Genomic DNA, 21,834 nt, shown 5'->3' on the forward strand with positions numbered 1-21,834 from the left:
TTTTTCTGAAACGACACTCATCTCTGACGTTTTAATAAAAAAAATGCTGCTTTTAACAAGAGGAGACATTAGGAGCTCAGACTGGTGGTGGCGCTTGCAGCATTGTTCGTTCTTCTTGGCTGGGGCTTTCATCAGGTGAACTTTAAATGATAATTTCTCTTTTATGGGCATCGAAAGATTTTGCTGAAATTTCTTGACTTCTTTTTACTTTCGTGTCTTTAATTTTGATGGTTTAAGGGATTTTTGCAGATTAGGAGAGCACGATTAGTTGAAAGAGAGAGATGGCGAATCAAGAACCAGTGAAGCAACTTGAGGATTGTTCTGTTTCCAAGTCAGTTTTTTTCTCTTTTAATATCTTGATCTGTCTCTCCGTTTCAATTATTTTGTGAACTGCAAAATGATGTTCTTAATTGGAGTATAGTAATTGTTTATTGACATTTTGGTTTGAAGTTTATTAATTTACAGTTAATTGGAAAGTCTGAAATAGAATTTTCCTTTATATTGATGAAATTTATTCAATATCATAACTTGGGAGCACTTTTTAGTTGCATCACTAAATGTTGCCCATTCATGGTTCTTTCTTATGAATGGATATTTCAATTGTTCTGTGTTCCATAAACGAATTTTCAGAACCATCACTTGACTTTCTGGCACTTTTGAGTGCATAATTTTGAGCTGTGTCTAGCATGTAAATTCAGATTTGTATCGAGGCTAACAGGTTCATGTATTGTCTATCATGTCCTGGTTATGTTGCAAATTTTTATATTAGAACATACTGCAAATGATATACAACTTCTGATATATTTCAGATAATGTGTGGTTTTATCAATTTATGTGTTCTAACCGGAAAGTCCAGATATATGCATTGAATGTTGTCACAATCGTCCACCCACATCTAATTTTGACCTCTTTGAAATCACCTTTGTTCCAATGTTCTTAATGTTGATTTGTGGACTGGAATCTTATATTCCCTTGCAATTGCTTGTTCTTCTTTGTGTCGATCTAGGTTGAAGCCATAAAAAAATTAGTATTTCAACTTAGATTGGCTGTTTTTGGTTTATATGATAATGTACAAATTTTCATAATAGCCAGTTCATTATTCCAAGGTAGCTATAAATTCAGAAAATCTGAAGTTGTTTGCGCTCAGATGTGCAGACGCTTTATTAACAGAAGCATACTTATAACAAGTGTTTTTCATAAGAAGTTGGTGTGTTTGAATCTTAACCCTCTTGGAAGTGGGAATTTGTAGCTCCAGATTCTCAAGAAATTAAGTTTATTTCATTAAGTCATTTCTTGAGTTTCTCTTGCATGTAAGGTATTACAACCATATCTTTTTATTAAATATTCTTTTTGTACATCACAGCACAGTTGTTCTAAGTGTGAATTTAGTCTAACCAAACGTGATATATTTGCAGTGCATTGGGTACATGGGTGTTCTCAGTAGCTGGAGCTTTGCTTGCAATTCCAGTAGGGATTAAACGAAAATCTTTGGCACCCCTTGTATTTTTTGGCACAACTGGGACAATGCTTGATATTATCATGGGAATCACAGCCTGTGAAAGAGAACATGCAGAACGCCAAATGAAACTATTGGAAAACCAAAATTCTGCGGCAGATGCTTCATTAGCTGAAACAGGATCCCAGTCTTGATATGGTTATGGCCAAGTTCCTTGAATGCTGGCAGTTTGTTTTTCTTGCTTAACTTGAAAAGATATTCCTTTCTGAGTATTTGAGTCTCTGCATGTTACTTTGTTTTGACTTCATGTTCACTCATTTCATGGGAAAGCCAGTGACTTTGAAGTTGTTTTCAACATAATTTGTCCATATAAATTTACTACTGAATAAAAATCACTTGATCAGAAGGGTTAATTCAGAATCCAGAACCCTTTCACTTCACTGCATGCGTTTTAACATTTTGGGTTAACTAATTGTTTGTGAAAACTCGAGATATGGTTATGGATGTCACCAAAATAGGGCATAGACTTGATCCAAGAAGTGATATCTGTCTAGGATAGATTCAAATCGAGTTACATACATTGATTTCAGATGGCCGCAGATATCTTTTCTTTTAATAAGATGGTTCTCGAATTTTATGACCATGATCGTTTGTGTTAGTGAGCATCTGACTTTCTTTTGATTCTCCTCGTGAACATATTTTGCATCTGGTTGCTTATCATGTTTTTAGCCTACATAGCATTGGTAATCTTTCAGCCCTGATGTTTTTTCCAAACAGGAGTTCTGCATGTGGCCTGTATTCCAATTCATCCCAGACATATAACTACAGTTGAAACCAAAAGAGATTACAATGCTCTACGAATTCAAATTAAATATGCAATGCTTTTAATACCAGGAAGAGAAGAGATGCATACCATGAAGAGCCTATATATCAAGCTTACAACATGAAGTCAATTAGAGCTTCATTCATATAGTAGAGCGAGTTTTGTTAGGATATAGATCTATGCGGAGGTGACAAAATCATTGAGTAATCATAATGATGCCATAGAGACAGAATTGCAATGCAGCAGAAGTATCTCCTCTCTAACCATATTTCGAATCCGAAGGCCAAGTGCATGGATGACATTCATTACAAATGAGATCTTCTTCTAAATCATTAACCTCAATTTTAGATAATCTCCTGCTGATGAACATCTTCTCGTACTCAACTTCACCGAGTGCTTTCCAGGTTATTGGCAGAAAAAATCACCCAAGCATTGAAAAATGAATCCGCAGCCTTCAAGGTGCAATCAGAAAACAAGACGGGAAGAGGAAAATCAAACGCAGCAGCCGAAAGAGAGAGCACTCAAGAGGAACACCAACGGGCCAACAACAACAAATGGGACAAGAACAAGTAAACCAATTGCTAGCACTTCTGGCTAGTGAGAATCAACGGTGAAGGGGCGTAAGTGAAATTGATTGGAAATTTCGAAATAAATGGTTCAAAACTTACCCAATTTTCACTGCAATATAGTATCTGTTAATAAGCTAACCAACGAGAAAAATTGCTTAATTTTCTTTTTAAATTAAAAAATTCGTATGGACGCCTAAGAAATTTTGAGTCTATGTAACGCCTTTACCAAACTGAAGCCAGTAGACAAGTTTGACTCTATGAAAACCGTTTCTCTTGCAAAAAAAGGGTGGCTAAGCAACTCCAGAAAGTGCACTGCAAATGGCCGATTCACATGGTGACAAGTTTGAAGATGAAAAAGAAAATGATGGGCAGGAGGGTGGCCAAGCAACTCCAGAAAGTGCACTGCAAATGGCCGATTGGCATGGTGACGAGTTTGAAGATGAAAAAGAAAATTATGGGCAGGAGGGTCTGGTTGATGAGGCAAAAATAATAGAAGAGAATTGAATGGAAGGAATGCATGAAGAAGATCCACCAAGACCTACAAGACATAGGCATCCGCTTGAGGAACCCAGATCCTCACTTTGTCACAATATGACAGCTAGAGGACTGTCATGGATCCCACTTGTTTTTGCCAGAGCAACGAAAATCTTCTGTTTGAGTTTTTCTGCATGACTAAATGTAATAATTGTGAAAAAAAAAAAAACATAATAGCAATGAAAGCTTGCAATCTAGTATAAAACAAGAAGAATGGGATAAACTGCAATTCAAACTAAAGGAGGCCAGGAAAATTAATGTAACATTATTTGACACTTCCATTTCAATCCCATAGAAAAACAGAAACCAAATAGAAAGTTAATGACACTTGAGCATACTACACATATCTTTATAAAAAGTATTAAAAAGAAATAAGTTTAAATCAAGATATGGCCACCCAAAACCAAAAATTATTGGGTTGCAGTGTCGAATTAGTATAAATAAAACATTAAGTAGAAAAACTCACAATCTAGGCACTGGATACGGGCATATACTATACTGAAACTGGCCCCAACTAAAAAACGAAGGCGTATTCCAGCAAGCAGCTTTTGTCAAAAACAGCCACTAAAAGTCAAGTCAATGACGGCCCGACCATTATTAAGTACTCCTCCCACCAGTTGATGTTCTCGCATGAGACAGATTCACGTAGGATTGGCAGGTGACACCACAGATTTCCTTTCATCCTAAAACTCAGATATAATTATACACAATCTTATCTACAACTGAGGCTTGATTTCTTCTCCTCAAGAAGGCTTCCATTATTTGATTTTTATTATCACTTCCAAAACAAAATTTACCCCAAATAAGTGCTCATGTAGAGCCGCACTCCAATGTCGAGGGGTCCATCATCCCCACCAACAGCATGAAGTGCCACAGGAATTGTTGAAAGGAGATGCACGGTCATGGGGAAAACCCCAGGATCAAATCCACAATTTGAAGTGGGATCCAAACATGGACAACTCGAACCAGCCACACCCACATTGGTTGCAATGCACTCATTAGCACTGCCTCCAGACATACTCTGCTCCTCTTTTTGGTCGTAAGGTCTTGTAACCAATGCAACATCTTCAAGGAGCCGGTAATTAGCAAGACCACCTCTCCTACATGATCGTTTGTAGGTACCCAAATTAAGCACCAACGTAGATGTAGCCTCAAGCCATTCTACTTTCAAGCCTTCAACTTCATCATAATATATCCGACGTTCAATCTAACAAAAATATGCATTTGAATAAAGAAAGCCACTAACAATAATGTTAAACAAATATATGAAAAGAGGAATTTACAAGTTCTAGAACTACTTACAGCTAATTTGTGAATATAAATGGACATAAATCTCGGCCCTAGACCCAAAACTTTTGCTTCAGACAATAAAACCTGCAAATAGAACAGAGGACCGTAAAACATAAAGCTTAACTCCATGAGAAAGCCTCAACAGCGACCAAAGCACATGAACATAGAACCTTTTTCCTACCAATGGCAACCACTCAACTCTAAATAAAGTTCACTAACAAATGCACATCACCAACCTGAACTGTCAGTGACCCACATACAACATAGCTCAATATATCAAAGAAAATCACCATATTATTGCAACAGATAGGAAAGATACAAATACAATAATGCTGATCACAAGGATCTAAAAAGCGATTAAATGGAATAAGACTAGGATGTAATAAAAAATAAAGATATATTGAAACTGATATGCTAATTGAGTTTTAAAGCCTCACCAATGGCACCCTCTTCCATATTTAATTTTATACTCCCAGCAAAAATATATAAATATATCACCACGTTACTTCCAGTGCAGTCCAATATATGAATTTGATCATGGTCTTGATACAGATAACTTGATTGGAAACTTTAATTGTCTCCCCTTCAAATACCTATGCTTATATTAATAAGAAATCTACTTTCTCTAAAAGAAATCAACTTTGGTAAGCACTGAAATTAATTATAGTTATTAGTTCATAGTCCGGATCAGGGCCCTGTTTGCAACTCTGTATAATTTAAAATAATAATAACAAAATTTTTTAAAAAGGGCACTACAAAACAAAGTGTCAAAAGCAGGAGGAATGTACCTCTTTTTTCCTCAACAAAACCCACATGTAGAGTTTTTCACAAGCATCCTTAACATTTCTACTGGCCAACTTTCGGTCGTTGCAATGAGCAGCAACATCAGCAAGTACATTTGTGCAAGGAACCCCATGCCTTAATGCAGCAGCTGACAATGCTTCCCTGCCTTCCATTGATTCTAGAGCATCTTTCTCATAATAAATACCAGATAAAAATCTTCCTTTTATTTCATCACTTTGCTTTTCTTTCAGCAACTTTCTTTTATAGTCCCACAATAACTCCTCAGCTTCTAAAGCTGCAGCCAATGTACGGTGTACAACAATATCAGGATAACGGCGCAGTGGTGAAGTGAAATGTGTATACAGTGGAACACCCAGTCCATAATGGCTCCAGTCCACATTATCTTTGAAATCACCACTACAGAAATAAGATGCCAATTGCATTGGTCTTGCAGCATAATTCATAATAATATTAAACAGCACAGAATCATCCTTGAGCTTTACCCGGACTCGTTCCAGTGACTGATGAAATTGTCCTGAGGAAGAAGTGTCCAATTCTAAACCATGCTTCTGACAAAATGCTTCAAACTCTTTGAGCTTCCGTATATTAGGTGCAGGGTGCCTCCGCAATAATGCACTCTCTGGAAAGGCTCTACAGATAACTTCAGCAGCTGTCCTATTTGCCAAAAGCATAAACTCCTCAACAAGAAAATTTGATTCTTTCCGTTCCGAAAGCATGGTATCATATGGAGTTCCATCTTCATCAAGTAAGAATTCAGGTTTGGAACTTTCCAGCTGCAAAGCCCCTTCACTAAACCTCTTCTCTTTCAGAGTTTTTGAAACTTCATGAAGACTTCTAATAGATCTAATAACATTGGCCCATTCAAAATTGCCATACAACTGTGGGAAGCCATTTCCTGATGTATTAAAACTTTCCGCATCAATTTTACCATCGATAATATCCTGAGCATTTTCATATGAAAGCTTGCAACAGGATCTTATAACAGTGTAACCAATCCAACGATCTACGACATTCCCAGAACTGTTTAAGTCCCAGAAAATAGAAAATGCAAGTCTATCTACTCCAGGGTTTAGTGAACCTAGATTCTCTGTGAGCAAGAGGGGCAACATTGGAATTTTATATTGAAACATATACACACTAGTTGATCGTAACTGCGCTTCCATGTCTAAGGCTGTGTCAGGTAAAACGAAATAAGACACATCAGCGACATGGACACCTACTCTAAAAATGCCATCAGATAACCTTTCAATTGATAGAGCATCATCAAGATCAGTGGCAGTTGATGGATCAATTGTAAATATGCACAGATTTCTAAGATCTTTCCTACTTTTAAATTCCTCAGTTGGCACCTCCCAAGGAACAGAAGGAAGGCATGAGAGGGATTCTTGAGAAAATTCAGAACAACAAACTGCATTTTCATATAAAATTGCATTAACATGTGGCTCCACTTCACCACCTTGTCCAAAAACACACGAGACACGGGCTTGGGGAAAAGGACTTTCTTCACCCCAACAAAGGATTTGTGCAGCCACCAGCTCCATTTCAAGAGTAGCATCACCCTCTTCTAATCTTTTATTGATGCAGTCAGGTAAGTCTTTCACAAGGACCATCATTTCTGGAAATCTAGGATCAGTGGGAGTTAATTGGATATAATCATGTTCAGAAATCCTCAAACACTTCTTTTTCATATTTTTTTCATACCTGTCCCTGTAATTAAACCATTGGTTAACATTAAGATATCCAACAATACAATCTCGACGAGGAGAGCTTTTGATGATGGCTAAAACCCTGCCAGTTGGTCGTTTTAATGGATTTAAACTAATAATGGCAGACAAACTCTCAACTGCATACTGCTGATCAGAGGAACCAACATATGTAGAATCTGAAGTAGCGAGATGATATCCGTTAACATAATTATAGCACGCTGGTTCAATGCTCTCTAGATAAGAAGTTTCTCCAGGTGCAAAAACATCCTCATTATGGAACTCCTCAGCAAGCATTGTACAATTTGAATTGACACGATCATAACCCAATTCTACTTTATTTTTTCCTTTGTAGGTATCACCACGTTTTTCATTTGCTTCAGAAAGGAAGTTACTATATTCTGCCAGGGCCAAATTGTTAGCCAGACCTTTCATCTTGGTCCATAGTGACAAAGGATCAACCTTAATCAGCACAACATCTCCTTCCACCTACGAAAATGAAGTTTCACCAACTACAGAAATATATCTAACAACACAAATATTTTTATGCACAAGAAAAGCACCCAAAAGAAAAGAAAAAGACACTAAATCAAGCATCTTGACATAAATATCAATCAAGCCATGGAAAACCATTCAATGATAAAAAAATGGAAAAGAAATTACTCATTCAAACAATTAAAACTTCCATAAAGTTTTAAGATAGATAGGAGAATCAGTGCTATTTAAAAAAAATAAATAGATTCAAAAAATTCAAATAATAATAATGTTTGTAAACAATGCCAAACTTACAGCTCTATTCTGTGCAGCAATCCCACTAATAAGAACATCTGTCTGTACTCCATCAATCTTGCAATAGGCCTAACAGTGCAAAAAAAGCAAATGCATAATATTGCACCAAAAAAAGTAAAGTAAAACATAGGAAACTTTGGAAAAGGACTATTACCAACCTCAAGTTGATTGTGGGCATTTACATGAAACAATGCTCTTAAAGCATATCCTTTCTGCCAGATTTAAGGGAAACCCAAAAAGGAAAGAACACAAAATTTAGCTTATAGGAATCCAAAATTGTATATGTGAGTTAACATTAATTTGAATAAGCCTTAGGCATTCAGAATCAGAGGTACAAACCTCTAATGCCTCATTAACTGCTTCCCTGGACAAATGTGGAAGAAAAATCGGACTCTGAGCATAACCCTCCTCATTTATATATTCCCAACCGTCATGGGCAGTCATTGTGGGACATGACTCTGAAACTACTTCTCCAACAAGATCAGCAGGCAACAGATGATGCATGCTGCTTGTCTCCACTGAATCAGGTTCATTTATATGCATTGTTGGCATTGAACAAAAAGTAACATCAGATGCTTTGGTTGATTCTTGATTATTGGATGGATGCAAGTCTAGGCCCTGCTGCCTCAACGACGAGTGACTCACAAAACTCGTTTTGTTACCATTCCTCAAGGTCTGCATAGCTTCCCCATGTATTTCACTTATCGAAGTAGAAGCTGTTCGAACAATTAACTAAAATCAAGAAAAGATGAAACAGAAACCAAGGTATGCAATCTAAATCATGAATGAAGAGAGACTGACAAAAACAAAATGCAGAGGCTTCAGCATTACCAACCACATCAACGTTGTCAAAAATCATTCAATTGCGGAAGTAAAAAACGTAGAAAATTCAATAAATACAAATCATGGTGTATAGAAAAATATTTAACTCAATCATTCAATACTACTAATGTTTCCACAAAAAATATAAAGGCATTTCTCCTCTAATCCCAGAGGACACAACTACCGAGAATTGACAAAACTTAACGTGAAACGACAGAAAAAAATTAACTTAAAAAAACCCGCTAATCTAGTAATACAATACTTCAAATAAACTCATTAAATATTCTCTCTTCCGAGCTTACTTTGAGTACAGAAAATAATTCACAATCATTAAAACCAATTATGCCATAAAAGAAGTTCTCAACCTGAACCAGAAACTGAAACAGAAGCGTTACGATTAGATCGGCGGTTGGATCGACGATTCTTCTTCTTCCTCTCTTTATCAACACCATCATCGACTACAGATTGATCAGCAGCACCTCTCACCATTATTTTAATCAAGATATTAAAAAATGCAAAATGTAAAACAGACGAAAAGAATTAACGAGATTAAAACATTAGCATCTTCCGATTAACCAAAAAAAAGGGAAGAAGGAAAGATAAAGAAAGATGTGAATTAAAAAAACTAAATAAAAAAGAGAGAAAAATTTAGAAGATAAGATAAGAGAGATGTTAGGATTTTATATAGTTCGATTTATGAAGAAAGAGAGAGAGTAAATAAAAAGACAGTGGGGAAGAAAAGGACGAGGTGATTGGTCGGTCGGCGTCAACACAGGGCGCCGACTCTCGATTCCCTTCTCTTCCCTCCATCTTTCATGAATTATGACACTTTCTTTTCCTCCTTTATTTGTTTAAATATATATTTTACAAGTGACTTGTTGTAAGTAGAGTGAGAAGTTGGACCGTTGGAATCGCTGGATCATGAGACACGTGTTATTTCTAATTTGGACTCTTATGACTTGTGGATGCTAACTTTGCGTTTATTGGTTCAGCTACCACCATTTATCTTTTATATTATTTTAAATTAAAATTAAAATAATATTTAATTATAATTAAAAGATTTATTCTCACCCAAGGTCACTCTTAAATTTAAATTTTTATTTGTCAATTTTTTAAATTTTAAACACTTATTTATAAGTTAATTTTTATTAAAAATTTTAATTAGATTTAAAAATAAAATCATAATTTAATAAAAAAATAAAATTTTATTACAATTTTCTTTTAAGCTTAAAAATATAAAAAATTTTCTTTATTTAAAGTTTAAAAAATAAACATTTCTCTCCTAGAGTTTACAATTTTCTTTTGCTACTTCTCTGGGGACTGGAGTCGATCAACCTAAATCATTGACGCTCCTTTCTCACCCAGATGATGAGGAATCATTAACGCAATGAATGAATTTGTGCAACGCACAATTCAATTGAACGAAAAAAATAAAGTCTTCATTTAGTCAATATGTATATCAATCGATGCACAAATCAATCAAATAAATCTATACATCACATAGATTTGTTCGATAGGTCAACGACTGTTTAGTGGACGATTTGTCATCATTCGAGAGAAAGAGGAGCACTAACGATTGAGGTTTGCCAGCTTCGATCATTAGAGGAGTAGCAAGGGAAAATTGCAAACCCTAAGGGCAAAATATTTATTTTTCAAACGTTAAGTGAAAGAAATATTATATTTTTAAATCTAAGGAAGGAAATATGATAAAAAATTAATTTTTTTATTAAATGACAGTTTAACTCATAACTTTGACTAAAATTTTTAATAAAAATTAATGCATAGATAGATTTTTAAGTTTTTTAAAATTGACGAGTAAAACTTTGATATTACATCAAATCTTAGATGGGAACAAGTTTTTTAGCTGATATATAAATTGGTTGAATGTCTCTTTCAAGTTTAGTATATCATAAACGCAATATTGTCATTAACAAAATAAATAGGTTTGACACTAGATTTATACAAAACAAACTTAGTTGTGTGGGTAGATGTCATTAAATCATAAGTGTAAACACAAGGATGAAGATACAAGCCACTATTCAAAACAATTGTCATGTTTACAACTCATAGTTTTTTATACCATTCATTAACTTGACAAAATATAATTTAAAAAAAAATAGATTATGAAAGAATTCTTAACATAAACTATAATTTAGGGTATTTTCGAATTGATATGAAACCAATCTAGATTAATCTTAACTTAAATTAATTTAAGTATAATTTATTTATTTTTGTACATTTATAAATTTTTTGGTTTGTCATCATCATCTGGGTTAAATTTTTAATTTAAACTTATTATGTTATAGGTATAATTTCTTTGTAATTAAATTTTAAATATGCATGTATATTGATACTTAATTATGTTTTATGCAATGTGATGTTTAATTTGTGTGTTTTTTAATTATCATTAATGTATCTATATATTTGTATAATTTTGTTATTTATGTGTGTTAATTAATTAAACTATAATTCATTTATTTAATACCTCTACAAAGATACGGTAAAATAAGTAGGTAGTTATATTGCGATTAAATGTGGGCTCGACCTAAGTTACATTGTCATTGTAACAAGACCCATGCCAATCTAGCCATCATGTGGGGTGTTGGATCCCAAAATGTTTTGATAACTGCAAAAATAAATTAAAATGTATTAATTTATCTAGGTTTAGATTTAAATCGAATTGAGTTTAAGTTAAGTTCGATTTATATAGAACTAAGCTTGAGTTTGAGTTCGAACTCATTAAGCTCGCTTTAAATAAACTCGAATTTATACTCTTTGAGCTCACTTCAAATAAGCTCGAGCTTGAATCAAGCTTTTAATTAGCTTGTTATTAAAACGACGTCTTTTTTAGAGTTAGATCCAAGCCGATTTTATTCGAATTTGAGTTCGAGCTTGGTTGGAACAAGCTCGAAATGAGCTAGCCTTAAGCTAGCTCGAGCTTGAGCTTAATTATCACAGTTTGTAAATTAAAATTTTTGATACAAAACGATATCGTTTTGATTAATATGTATTAAAATAACATCGTTTTAATAATAAATACTCAAATTCAAAACGAGTCGAATCGAACTCGAGCTGAGTTTGAGCTCAAGCATAACAAGTTTGACAAGCCCGAGCTCGAGCTTGGTTCAGCTCGAATCTAGCCATAGTTTTTTTAATACATATTATTACAACGATATTATTTTATATCAAAATTCTTGGCTCGTGAGTTTGACGCGCTAAACACGTTAAAACTCAAGCTTGAAATTGTTGAACTTTCAAGCTTAAAGTTGAGCTTGAATAAACTTGATTCAAATCTAATCCTCAATTTATCTAATGCATAAGTTATGACCAATTTGGATCAAAATTTAAAAAAAAAAAAAATGCAAGATATAAGAGAATGCGTGACCTAGCACCTTAGACAAATAACTATTTACAATGTTTTCTTTTTTTAACTTGTTTACCAAAAAAGACTTCACGTAACACTTAACCATTTGGTCTGTTAGATTTTTGGACACTCATCAAACATGCAATGCACAACCATATATCTTGGAGGAATGACATCGCATTATCAATATGAAGCCATTAACAAGTAATCTTTCTCGTGCACAAGTGTCAATAATGCATGACCATATATTTGTCAGGCAAATGGGATGACCCATAATTGACATTTTTGGATTAATAACCTTAAAAACCAATTAAGAAAAAAACATAATCAGGCCACCAAACAACTATAAATATAATAATAATTATATAATAAAATTATACATATTTATTTTTAATACATAAATAAGTATATATTAATGTGTATCATCATATAATTAAGTAATTTTAAATTAAATATAAAATAATATCTAATTATTTATGACACACATAAATATATAATTACTTATATATTTAAAATAGTTGTATATAATATTACTCATAATTATAATACAAAATATAATATGTTATATACACACTTAAATATATTATTATGTAATTAAATAATTTTAAATTAATATTATAATTATATATTATTGTATTAAAATGGGCATATTTTTGTTATAGATGATAGATTTTTTCACCGCATGAATTTGACTTTGGCCAAAAGATAATAGAAAGACATTAAATGTTTTGAAAAATTAACTTGACAAATTGTCATTTTTGTTGACTAGAGAGCGGTAAAATTTTCTATAAATATCCTCCTCCTTTCATGTAATATACACTTCCTTTTATCTGAATTCATAACTCTCTTTCTCATTTCTCATCTCAATTTTTTTACATAATTAATATTATATTTCTCAATCTTATGCTTCATAGTTACTTAAGTAAATTTATAACGATTTTCATATTTTCATAAGGCTACTTTTCAATTGTATACGAAAAGTGTCATCAATTGCTTTCGGTTGTCCTCTTCTCCAAGGCAACCCATGTCCCAACTTTGTATCCTCTGTACCGCTTCAGTTTCAACTCGGTTCCACCTCAGTCTCTCACTCTTCTACTCTCGTACAGCCTCTCAACTCGTTCCAACACACTCCAGAACCCAGTGTGTTCCCTAAACCCAACATCTTTTTCCCAGAACAATCCATCCAAAGGAAATTACCGACCCGTACAAGGATTACTCGTTCTCTTCACATTCTCATTGACCCTTCTTTTTCTTCGGCTCTTTTCCAACGCTCTTCTGCCAAATTTCATTCTCCGTTGGCGAAATCTTGTAGCTTTCGCTAAGCAAAATGAACCCAAGACAAGAGCTTATTCTCCGTATTTATGGCAAGCGATTGTTTCTTACGAAGAGAAGCGGTTCTTTTCCCAATTTGGGGTAGACCCAGTTGGGATTTCTCGTGCAGTTTGGTCCTTATCGGCTCGTGGTGGCGGGAGCACCATAACTCAGCAATTTATTTTTTGGTGTCGGCTATTGGGCATTGCCGCATTGTTTACTTTTTAAGTTCTCTTTGTTTATTGGGTGTAGTAAGCAGTGAACGGTTCATTGGACAAGATATTATGAAGAAAGTTTGAAATGTATCCTAGCGCATGTAGCACCAATACTTTTAGACTAAATAAATGCCTTTGAATATTGAGTGTTGTTATTGTAGAAGGATATAATTTATTGATGAAAAGCAATAAACTAGAGGAAGTAAGAGGCCTTAGTACATGAATCACCAATCTTGTTAGAATAAATAAAGCCTTCCTCGGGTTTGACTGGATCTAAAAAGGTTAGAGCTTTAAGTTCCTAACTGATGCTAGCACGAGTAAACTATTAACTCGATCTTACGGCACCGATCAGGATCTGGTCTGTGTAGAGAGAGGATGAAATAGGTGGAGAGTGATTTTCCTTAGTCAATTCTAGATGCAGAAACTGAGTTGGAGAAATGATCTACATTCAGCAACTCCCCTTTATCAGACTTTTCTTCTCGTTCCGCTACATTCAGCAAATTGAGCAACTTCCCCCGTTTTACAGAGGGAAGACCTTCCAGGCTAGGGTTTTGAAGAGTATGGTGGAAGTAGGCTTTATCAATGTTGATAGAGCACTTTTGGAATTGAAACAACCTCTTCCTCTATGCGATGATCTGCTACAATATGCAGATCAGCTAGTGTACTTTTTGCAATTCACTCGGAAGGTAAAAGTTTTTTCCTTATATGTGACATTCTAGTTGTAACACTTCTTCCAGTCATAATATTCTCTAGATAAACCATTTGAAAGATTATACTTCCTTTATTTCACATCAATTTTCATAATTCACAAATCGCAAGACCTGATTCTCTATTATTTCTCCTAAATTATTCATAATTTTTTGTTCCAAGGAACTTAGAGAAGTCAGTAAACTGAAGCAAGGAGGAGGGGAGTCAACCAAAGGAGGTATGGGACTGGAAAAAAGAGAGCAAGATATGGGAAGCATGTGAATATATGGAAGGATGGGCAACTGGGTTCCAAAGAAATCTCCCATCAAAAATTTCAGGACAATGAAAACGAAGCACTTTTTGTTAGTAATAAAACTATATGTATATAATTAAATATACAGATGATATATTATAATATAATTGAGTGATTTAAAATTAAAAATAAAATATACCTAATTGTATGATGATAATTATTTATATACTCAATTATATATTTAAAAATATGTATATATAGCTTTCCTCTTTCGTTAGTTACAGTTTAATCCTTGCTTATTTTAGCATATTGTCCTTTAACATTATCTAGGCAATTTGTTATGTCACAGAAAGATTGCTTGTGCAACATATGCCTTATTTATCGTAGTATACTTTAATTTTATTGAATTGGTTAGGTAGAGTTGCTTCTACCTTGTAAAGAGCATCTGTCGATAAATGTTACTATATTTTAACCTACTTCTAATTTTTTACCAGTTTTTAAATAAGTTCAAGGTTGTATAATTTAAGAATGAACTAGTTTCAAGTTAATAAAAATAGTAAAATATTAAAATTTTTTAAAAAAAATTTGAGTTTAAATTTGAGTTATATTTATAATATCACCACTTATTTGGTGTTAATGGTTATAAGTTCAATTACTGATAAAATATATTTATAATAGTAAAAGAAAAAAGTTTATAGCATAGTTTGACTCGTTATTTTAGGGTTTATGTTTTTAATTATCTTATTGATATTTTTATGAATTGTAACAAAGATAGTTTTTAATTATCTTATTGATATTTTGAAATCAAATTGATAATATATATAGGATTATCAATAAATTTATATTTTTGTGTTCATTAATATTTTTTATTAACTAATTGAATAGACGAATGACAATATAATCTTTTTAAATTTAAAAAATGAAAAATCGTTAATTCATCAAAATTTTCTTTTTTTTCATTGACTAAGACAATGACATCATCTCAAACTTTTATAAAGCATCGTCTGCATCAATCTACATAAAAATAGTTTATATCTTACTCTCTCATATTGGAGTCGTTATGATAAAAAGCAAACCGCATCTTAATTCTGATATGTTATGAAACTAACATGAACAATAATGAGATTAAAAAAAAACCCTAAATAAAAGTAGCAAATAAAATATTTGACTGGGAAACCCCGGATTGGGGAAAAATCACAAGAGGAGAAAAATCTCTTAGATGGAAAGACAAATATAAAGTGGAGTTAAAAAAGTACGACGATATTTTCTCTCTTGTACCATAAAATCAAACCCTAAAGAGTATAGAATTCAAGATAGAATTCTAGTCACCACAATGTAACATCTTTATTTTTAAAACACAAAACAAAAGAAGACTGACAATAGATTCGAGCCCTCACTTAAGCCATTGGCAGCAAAATCCAAGATCGAACACAACATACTTGATTACACTTGAAAAACAACATTCAACCAATTTATTCAATATAAATAGAAATTGATATTACTGAGGGAGCTTGTTAAACTTGCGGTATCGATATTCAGCAAAGGTTTTGGTTGAGTACTTTGGTGGATTCTGATCATCCACGAGCTCCGAAATGGGTCCGATCAGTGCTTCATGCGGCGGAGCAACAAATACTGCCCATGACATCCGCATTAGCTCTTTGTTCACAATACTCCTGTGAAGAACACTCTTGAATTTCCCATTGCTCAATACCTGAAACCATAACATTTATTTGGGTGTTTTATCTATATCAATAGGGCTGCATCCAAATTGAGTCAGTTTGGCTCGGTTTGACTCAATTTAAATTTATTTAATTAAAATTTGAGTTAAATTCGAATTGAAATATTCAATTTATTTTTTAAACTGATTTGAACTTAAGTTATAAGGTATTTAACTAAGTTTAACTTGAATTTATAACTCAAAATGATGGTTTAAATTCATGGTTTGGTTTATTTTGAATTTGTGACTCGGTTTGGTTTAAATTGGTTATTCGATTTGGGGTTTTCGTGGTTCGATTCATTTCAAATATATAGTTCAATTTGATGATTCAAATTTGCTTATTTTTTGGGTAAAAACATTGTCTTGTCAATGAATCACAAATTGGACCATCAATTTGAACTCTAAATTTGAGCCGAACTAAACTACAAATTCGAATAATCAATTTAAACTAAAACAAACTGAATCATTTTTAATTCAAGTCAAACTCAAACTACCATTCACTTTAGTTCGACGAACTTGAGTCAAATCATTTTTTATTTGAGCTAAACTTAAATCAAAAGATTTTCAGGCTCGGTTCGGTTTGTGTCTACCCTATATATCAACATTTTATTCAGCAGAGAATATATTTATTTATTCACCTCAATTTGATCACCAACATGGACAAAGAGTGCATTCGGCAGGTAATCGACAGCAACCCAGTTCTCATCTTTCCAAACATGCAGGCCTGGAACATCATTAGGGACGAGTATGGTGAGTGCAGACATGTCAGTGTGAGGCTCAACTCCGAGGGCCAGTTGAGGCTGTGGGCAAGGGGGATACATATTTATTTTCATTTCTAGTTCAATCTCTTCTCCTCCCAAATGGGATTTCAAAACCTTTCCTTCCAAGCCTAGCCCTTCTGAAAGCAGCTCCAGGAGTTCGTATGTCACCCTTAACATTTCCTTGCCGTACTCTTTTGTCACTTCACTGCGTCACAAGTACCAAACAGAAATCATTATGGCTGTTAAAACATGATACAATTAACGAAAGTCTGTTTACTTAAACTCGGCCAACTGAAGGTGGGAAAATGGGCTCGGACCGGCCCGTTGAGGGTGCCGTCCAGTCTGAGCCGTGCCAGTAAAGGATCCAGGACTCGATCTCACGGCTTGGTCCTAGGGCCCATTTAGGGCTTGATCTCTCCCAAATTATTTTTAAAATATATATAAAGGGTAAGTACGAGAATTTTACACTGGGGAGGTTTAATGAAATTTTTTGTATACAAAATAAGTAGTACTATATATACATATTTTTAAATATATAAATAGATACATATATTATATATCATTATATGATTAATTATTATTTTATACTTAATTTAAAATTATATAATTATATATTATACATATATTTATTTTTATATTTAAAAAAATATATAAAAAAGGTAACAGTAAGAAATATATGTTAAGGAAACTAAATGTAAATATAAAAAAATTAAACAAAAAAAGAAAAAGTCTAAACCTATAAACCAATCCTAGTCTGGACCCAACATTACAAAAACTGACCCAGACTAAGCCAAGGGGCCTGTTTCCTAAGATGAAGACAACCTATGTCAAACTAGACGAGGCTAAATGATCCTGTTCGCACTCTTAAGGTTTGGTGAACTAACATTTCTGCCCTTTAAATTTGAAAAGTCTAATTTTTCACCTATCATAAACTTTTATTAATAAATTTTGTTTGATTTTAATATAAATTATTATTTTATACTTTGTTAATATGATGATTAAAATTATCTCACCATTTAATACAAAATTTAATTATCAATATATCTTTAATTTAACTAAAGTTATAAAAATACCCCTATTAAAAATAAAAATTTAATTAACCAATCTATTCTCTAATAATATTTAATTTATCATCCAATAATTATACTTATAATTTATTTTTTATTTTTTATCCCTTCTCCACTTGTCATCTTCTATCATTCATCACAAACTGTTAGTTATCATCTTTTTTACTCTATCTTCACTAATAATATTATCATTGCATTTCCATTTTTTCTTTCCGTTATTTTCACCACCAACTACTAACTATTCTCTTTCTCTGCTCTTCATCTCCACCAATAACACTAACATCATCCATTGTCTTTCTCCTTTTGTTATCTTTACTATCAATCGTCAATTATCATTTTTCTCCCTTTACTATCTTTACCAACAACACAATTGATGACCATCTTTCTCTTTTAGTGATCTTCACCACCAACCATTCTTCTCCCATCATTTTCACCATCACTTTTCTATTTTTCAATTTCTTAATAAAATCTTCTAGTAACTTTAAATTTATTTTTACTTGAATAAAAAATATATAAGCATGAGAAAGAAGAGGGAAGAGATAGATTGACATTTATACGAAAGAAATGAGTGAAAAAAAGGAGAAAAAGAGATAAATTAACATTCATTAAAAAGAAACTAACAAGAGAAGAAGAAGAAAGAAGAAATGATGATGGGAAATTGAGTGAGAGAAAAAAGAAAGAAATAGCTTGACCTTTATTAAAATAATAAACATAAAAAAAACGAAGAGATGTATTAACATTTATTAAAAGAAAATGAGAAAAAGAAAAAGAGGGAATATTAGATACTAAAAAAAATGAGTGAGAGAAAAAAGACGAAGAAAAAATATTGATATTTATTAAAAATAAATAAATGAGACAAGAACAACAAAAATAGACAATAATAAAAAAATGAAAAAGAATAAATATGTAAATATTGCGGATTAAAATATTAATATTTTAAATATTTTTTATATGTTTTTTAAGTTTGTGTTAAATTGACCTTTTCATTTTTTTTGTGTAAAAGAAATAGGTAATAAGTGAATAAATTAAACTTTTTAAATTTAAAAGAACAAGGATTTGTTGTTTTATTGAAAGTGGGAACATCTAGGAGTGTTCAAAGCAAGTTTACCAATTTTTTGAATCGAATCGAATTTTTGATTTAGAAAAAATAGTGAATTGAAATTGATCCGATTTACAGATTAATTAATTTTGAACCAAATTAAAAAAATCAATTAATCAAACTAAATTTTCAATTCATCAGATTTTGAATTGAATTTAAAAAAATAATTATATTTTATTATATTTTCTAATTTTTTAAAATATATTTAATATTTTATTTAATTTTATTTAACTTTTTAAAAATCAATTTGATTCAATTAATGAGTTTTAAAAATTAAATAAATCAATAATTAAATTAAAAATCAAATTTTTATATTTTTAAACCATTTTTTAAATAATTTATTTTTTAATTCAAAAATTAATTTAATTTAGTTTCCACAGAATTTTGAGCACCTCTATTAACCACAAATTTATTTTCCAAGGATGTCAGGTTTACATCTAGCCAATCAAGTTACATCCGACTTGGGGAAATTAATTTTCCATTTGTGAGCTGCCGATAATAAGAACAAGATGATAATGACTAAAATGCAAATGTCAAAAATTATTTGAAAACTCTAATTATTATAATAAAATTATATATACTTATTTTCACATAAATAAATTTATATTTAATTTATATTTTTTATGTAATTAAATCATTTTAAATTGACAATAAAATAATATTTAATCACATTATAACATACATAAATATATATTTATTTATATCTTTAAAATAAGTATATATAATATTACTTTAATAATTAAACATTAATAATTATTTTCATTTATTGTCTCTCTTTCTAATTTTATTTTAAATACTAAAATTCATTTTTTTTTTCCATATACTTGTTTTGTAATATGTTAAAAATGTCTGTAATAATAAAATTTGAATCAACCAAAATAAAAAAGGTTTTCAATGTTTTCTGAAATTATATATGATATATGAAATCTAATTTATGTTTTTCTTGTGTTATATATATAATTAATAGTTGATGTGTTAGATTAATGTATTATTGTGAATTTTACATATAGTTTTTTTTTAATATTATTTTCCGGTGACTCGAAAGCCAAAATCTCAGGCCACCTTTATTATCAATAAAATTATATGTATAAATAATAAATATTAATTTATGTATAAATATTTTTAAATTGGAATTAAAATAAAAATCAAATACGTAGTGATAAATTAGTATTTATAATTTTATATATAAGTTCGTACCTATTATTTGTGTTCAAAATAGCACAATGAAACTTGACGTTACCTGTAGGAAGGGGGATGTTTGGGCCATATATCATAGTTGACCTTAGCTTTGGGTGCCATTAAATGGAAAAAATAATCCACCCATTCAACCTTGTCCTCCAAATTCTTTGTCATTTTTGTGCCATACCCTTCAAACTTGCCAGCAGCTGGATCATTTGCATAGGCTTCTTTCTCATCTTGTGGGAGGCGAAAGAATTCTTGGCCGACCTTCTGTAGCCGTTGGATCAAAGCCGATGGTATCCCATGGTCGGTGATTAAGAAGAAACCCCATTCGCTGCATGCATTGTAGATCTCCTCTACAGCGACATGGCGGGGCTGTGATAGGGATATCACTGGCACTTTCACCTCCGAAATGGCTTTACTGTTCTCGGGACGCTCGTGGGGCGGCCGGATGAACTGAGCCGGCAGCTCATCCAACCCGGAATAGGCTAAAGCTTGCACTCTCTCTACCTCCATTGGCCTTTTTTGGTTATGAAGATTTGTTGTTGCAGGTTAACAAAATGACACTGGCAGAGGTGCTCGGTTGGCTAATATGCTCAATTGATGTTCGTAAATTCTGTTTGTGGTCCTTTTATAAGCTGCATGTTGTGAATATCTACCATTCAATGTTTGAATTTCTTACATATATTATTCCCTTGTCAAACAAAAAATAATGAATTAAACAGTATAAACGAACAAATTATACAAATTTATTTATATAAATTAAAGTGATAGTTTATAATTGGATGATATGATTATTTACTTTTTCTCTCACTTCAAAATTATCCAGTCAGATGTAACCATATTATATTGAATAAATAAGTTTGTATATGTAATATTACTTTAAAGTAATTGTTGATGAGAAATATTACATATATGAACAAATTTTATAAACTTATTTATATAAACTGATGTGGTAATATTTGATTGTCATAGTTAAAAGTATCTTATGATACACAATACTTGTCCTACGATACGATACGATACAAATGAAAAATAACATATATCATGAAGTTTATCGTAATTAATACGATACAATAAATATATCGAACAATATGATATAATTACTGACATGAATTGATATGCTTTTAAAAAAAATAACGATTTAGTAGAAGTACATATAAGAAATTTTAAATTTTTAAAAGTATTTACGATATTTTTCAAAATGATAACATATCAATTTTATTTTTTAATTATTTTATTTCTTAAAAGTTATAGAATATATTAAGATACTTGATATACGATATATAAAACTAAACTTTTGATACATAATACAATATATAATTTATATTTCATATTGATTAATTAATTTTTAAATTAAAAAATAATTATACCATCTAATTATAAAATAT

General features: G+C 31.8%; 3 protein-coding genes across 7 annotated transcripts; 1 reads left to right on the top strand and 2 right to left on the bottom strand.

Annotated features, from left to right (window-relative positions):
• Positions 1-6: 6 nt before the first annotated feature.
• Positions 7-1,896, top strand: LOC123203083. Its single transcript, XM_044619251.1, has 3 exons — positions 7-135; positions 250-331; positions 1,416-1,896. Exons 2-3 carry the CDS (start codon positions 282-284, stop codon positions 1,648-1,650), a joined length of 285 nt encoding a protein of 94 aa, XP_044475186.1. The 5' UTR covers positions 7-135; positions 250-281; the 3' UTR covers positions 1,651-1,896.
• On the bottom strand, positions 1,749-9,612 carry LOC123203081 (DIS3-like exonuclease 2). Of its 5 annotated transcripts, none has more exons than XR_006499161.1 (8): positions 9,156-9,612; positions 8,308-8,684; positions 8,127-8,180; positions 7,969-8,037; positions 5,461-7,668; positions 4,685-4,756; positions 3,849-4,589; positions 1,749-2,278 (listed from the first exon to the last, which is right to left on the bottom strand). XR_006499161.1 is itself a non-coding variant. In XM_044619250.1 (7 exons), the coding sequence occupies exons 1-7, from the start codon at positions 9,277-9,279 to the stop codon at positions 4,176-4,178; spliced, it is 3,318 nt and encodes a 1,105-aa protein (XP_044475185.1). In that variant the 5' UTR covers positions 9,280-9,612; the 3' UTR covers positions 3,583-4,175. The 5 variants fall into 5 exon arrangements, 1 of the variants encoding a protein (XP_044475185.1); XR_006499162.1 differs by lacking the exon at positions 1,749-2,278 and adding an exon at positions 2,385-2,731; XR_006499160.1 differs by lacking the exon at positions 1,749-2,278 and adding an exon at positions 2,385-3,512.
• A 6,327-nt stretch (positions 9,613-15,939) lies between these two features.
• LOC123202986 (flavonol synthase/flavanone 3-hydroxylase-like) lies at positions 15,940-21,052 on the bottom strand. The gene is made up of 3 exons (XM_044619139.1): positions 20,505-21,052; positions 16,976-17,303; positions 15,940-16,331 (listed from the first exon to the last, which is right to left on the bottom strand). The coding sequence occupies exons 1-3, from the start codon at positions 20,957-20,959 to the stop codon at positions 16,119-16,121; spliced, it is 996 nt and encodes a 331-aa protein (XP_044475074.1). The 5' UTR covers positions 20,960-21,052; the 3' UTR covers positions 15,940-16,118.
• Between the last annotated feature and the right edge of the window lie 782 nt (positions 21,053-21,834).

This window comes from Mangifera indica, chromosome 19 (genome assembly GCF_011075055.1).
Source record: "Mangifera indica cultivar Alphonso chromosome 19, CATAS_Mindica_2.1, whole genome shotgun sequence".
Classification (NCBI taxonomy): Eukaryota; Viridiplantae; Streptophyta; class Magnoliopsida; order Sapindales; family Anacardiaceae; genus Mangifera; species Mangifera indica.

What these genes read in the sequence shown, in the direction of transcription:
- LOC123203083 (XM_044619251.1), top strand. Translation starts at nt 282, where the DNA reads ATGGCGAATCAAGAACCAGTGAAGCAACTTGAGGATTGTTCTGTTTCC. An exon ending in GAGGATTGTTCTGTTTCCAA is followed by an intron (nt 332 to 1,415) that starts GTCAGTTTTTTT and finishes ATATATTTGCAG; the next exon opens with TGCATTGGGTACATGGGTGT.
- LOC123203081 (XM_044619250.1), bottom strand. Translation starts at nt 9,279, where the DNA reads ATGGTGAGAGGTGCTGCTGATCAATCTGTAGTCGATGATGGTGTTGAT. An exon ending in ATGCCCACAATCAACTTGAG is followed by an intron (nt 8,038 to 8,126) that starts GTTGGTAATAGT and finishes TTGCACTGTTAG; the next exon opens with GCCTATTGCAAGATTGATGG. An exon ending in TTTATATTCACAAATTAGCT is followed by an intron (nt 4,590 to 4,684) that starts GTAAGTAGTTCT and finishes TATTTTTGTTAG; the next exon opens with ATTGAACGTCGGATATATTA.
- LOC123202986 (XM_044619139.1), bottom strand. Translation starts at nt 20,959, where the DNA reads ATGGAGGTAGAGAGAGTGCAAGCTTTAGCCTATTCCGGGTTGGATGAG. An exon ending in AAACATCCCCCTTCCTACAG is followed by an intron (nt 17,304 to 20,504) that starts GTAACGTCAAGT and finishes CTTGTGACGCAG; the next exon opens with TGAAGTGACAAAAGAGTACG. An exon ending in ATGTTGGTGATCAAATTGAG is followed by an intron (nt 16,332 to 16,975) that starts GTGAATAAATAA and finishes TTATGGTTTCAG; the next exon opens with GTATTGAGCAATGGGAAATT.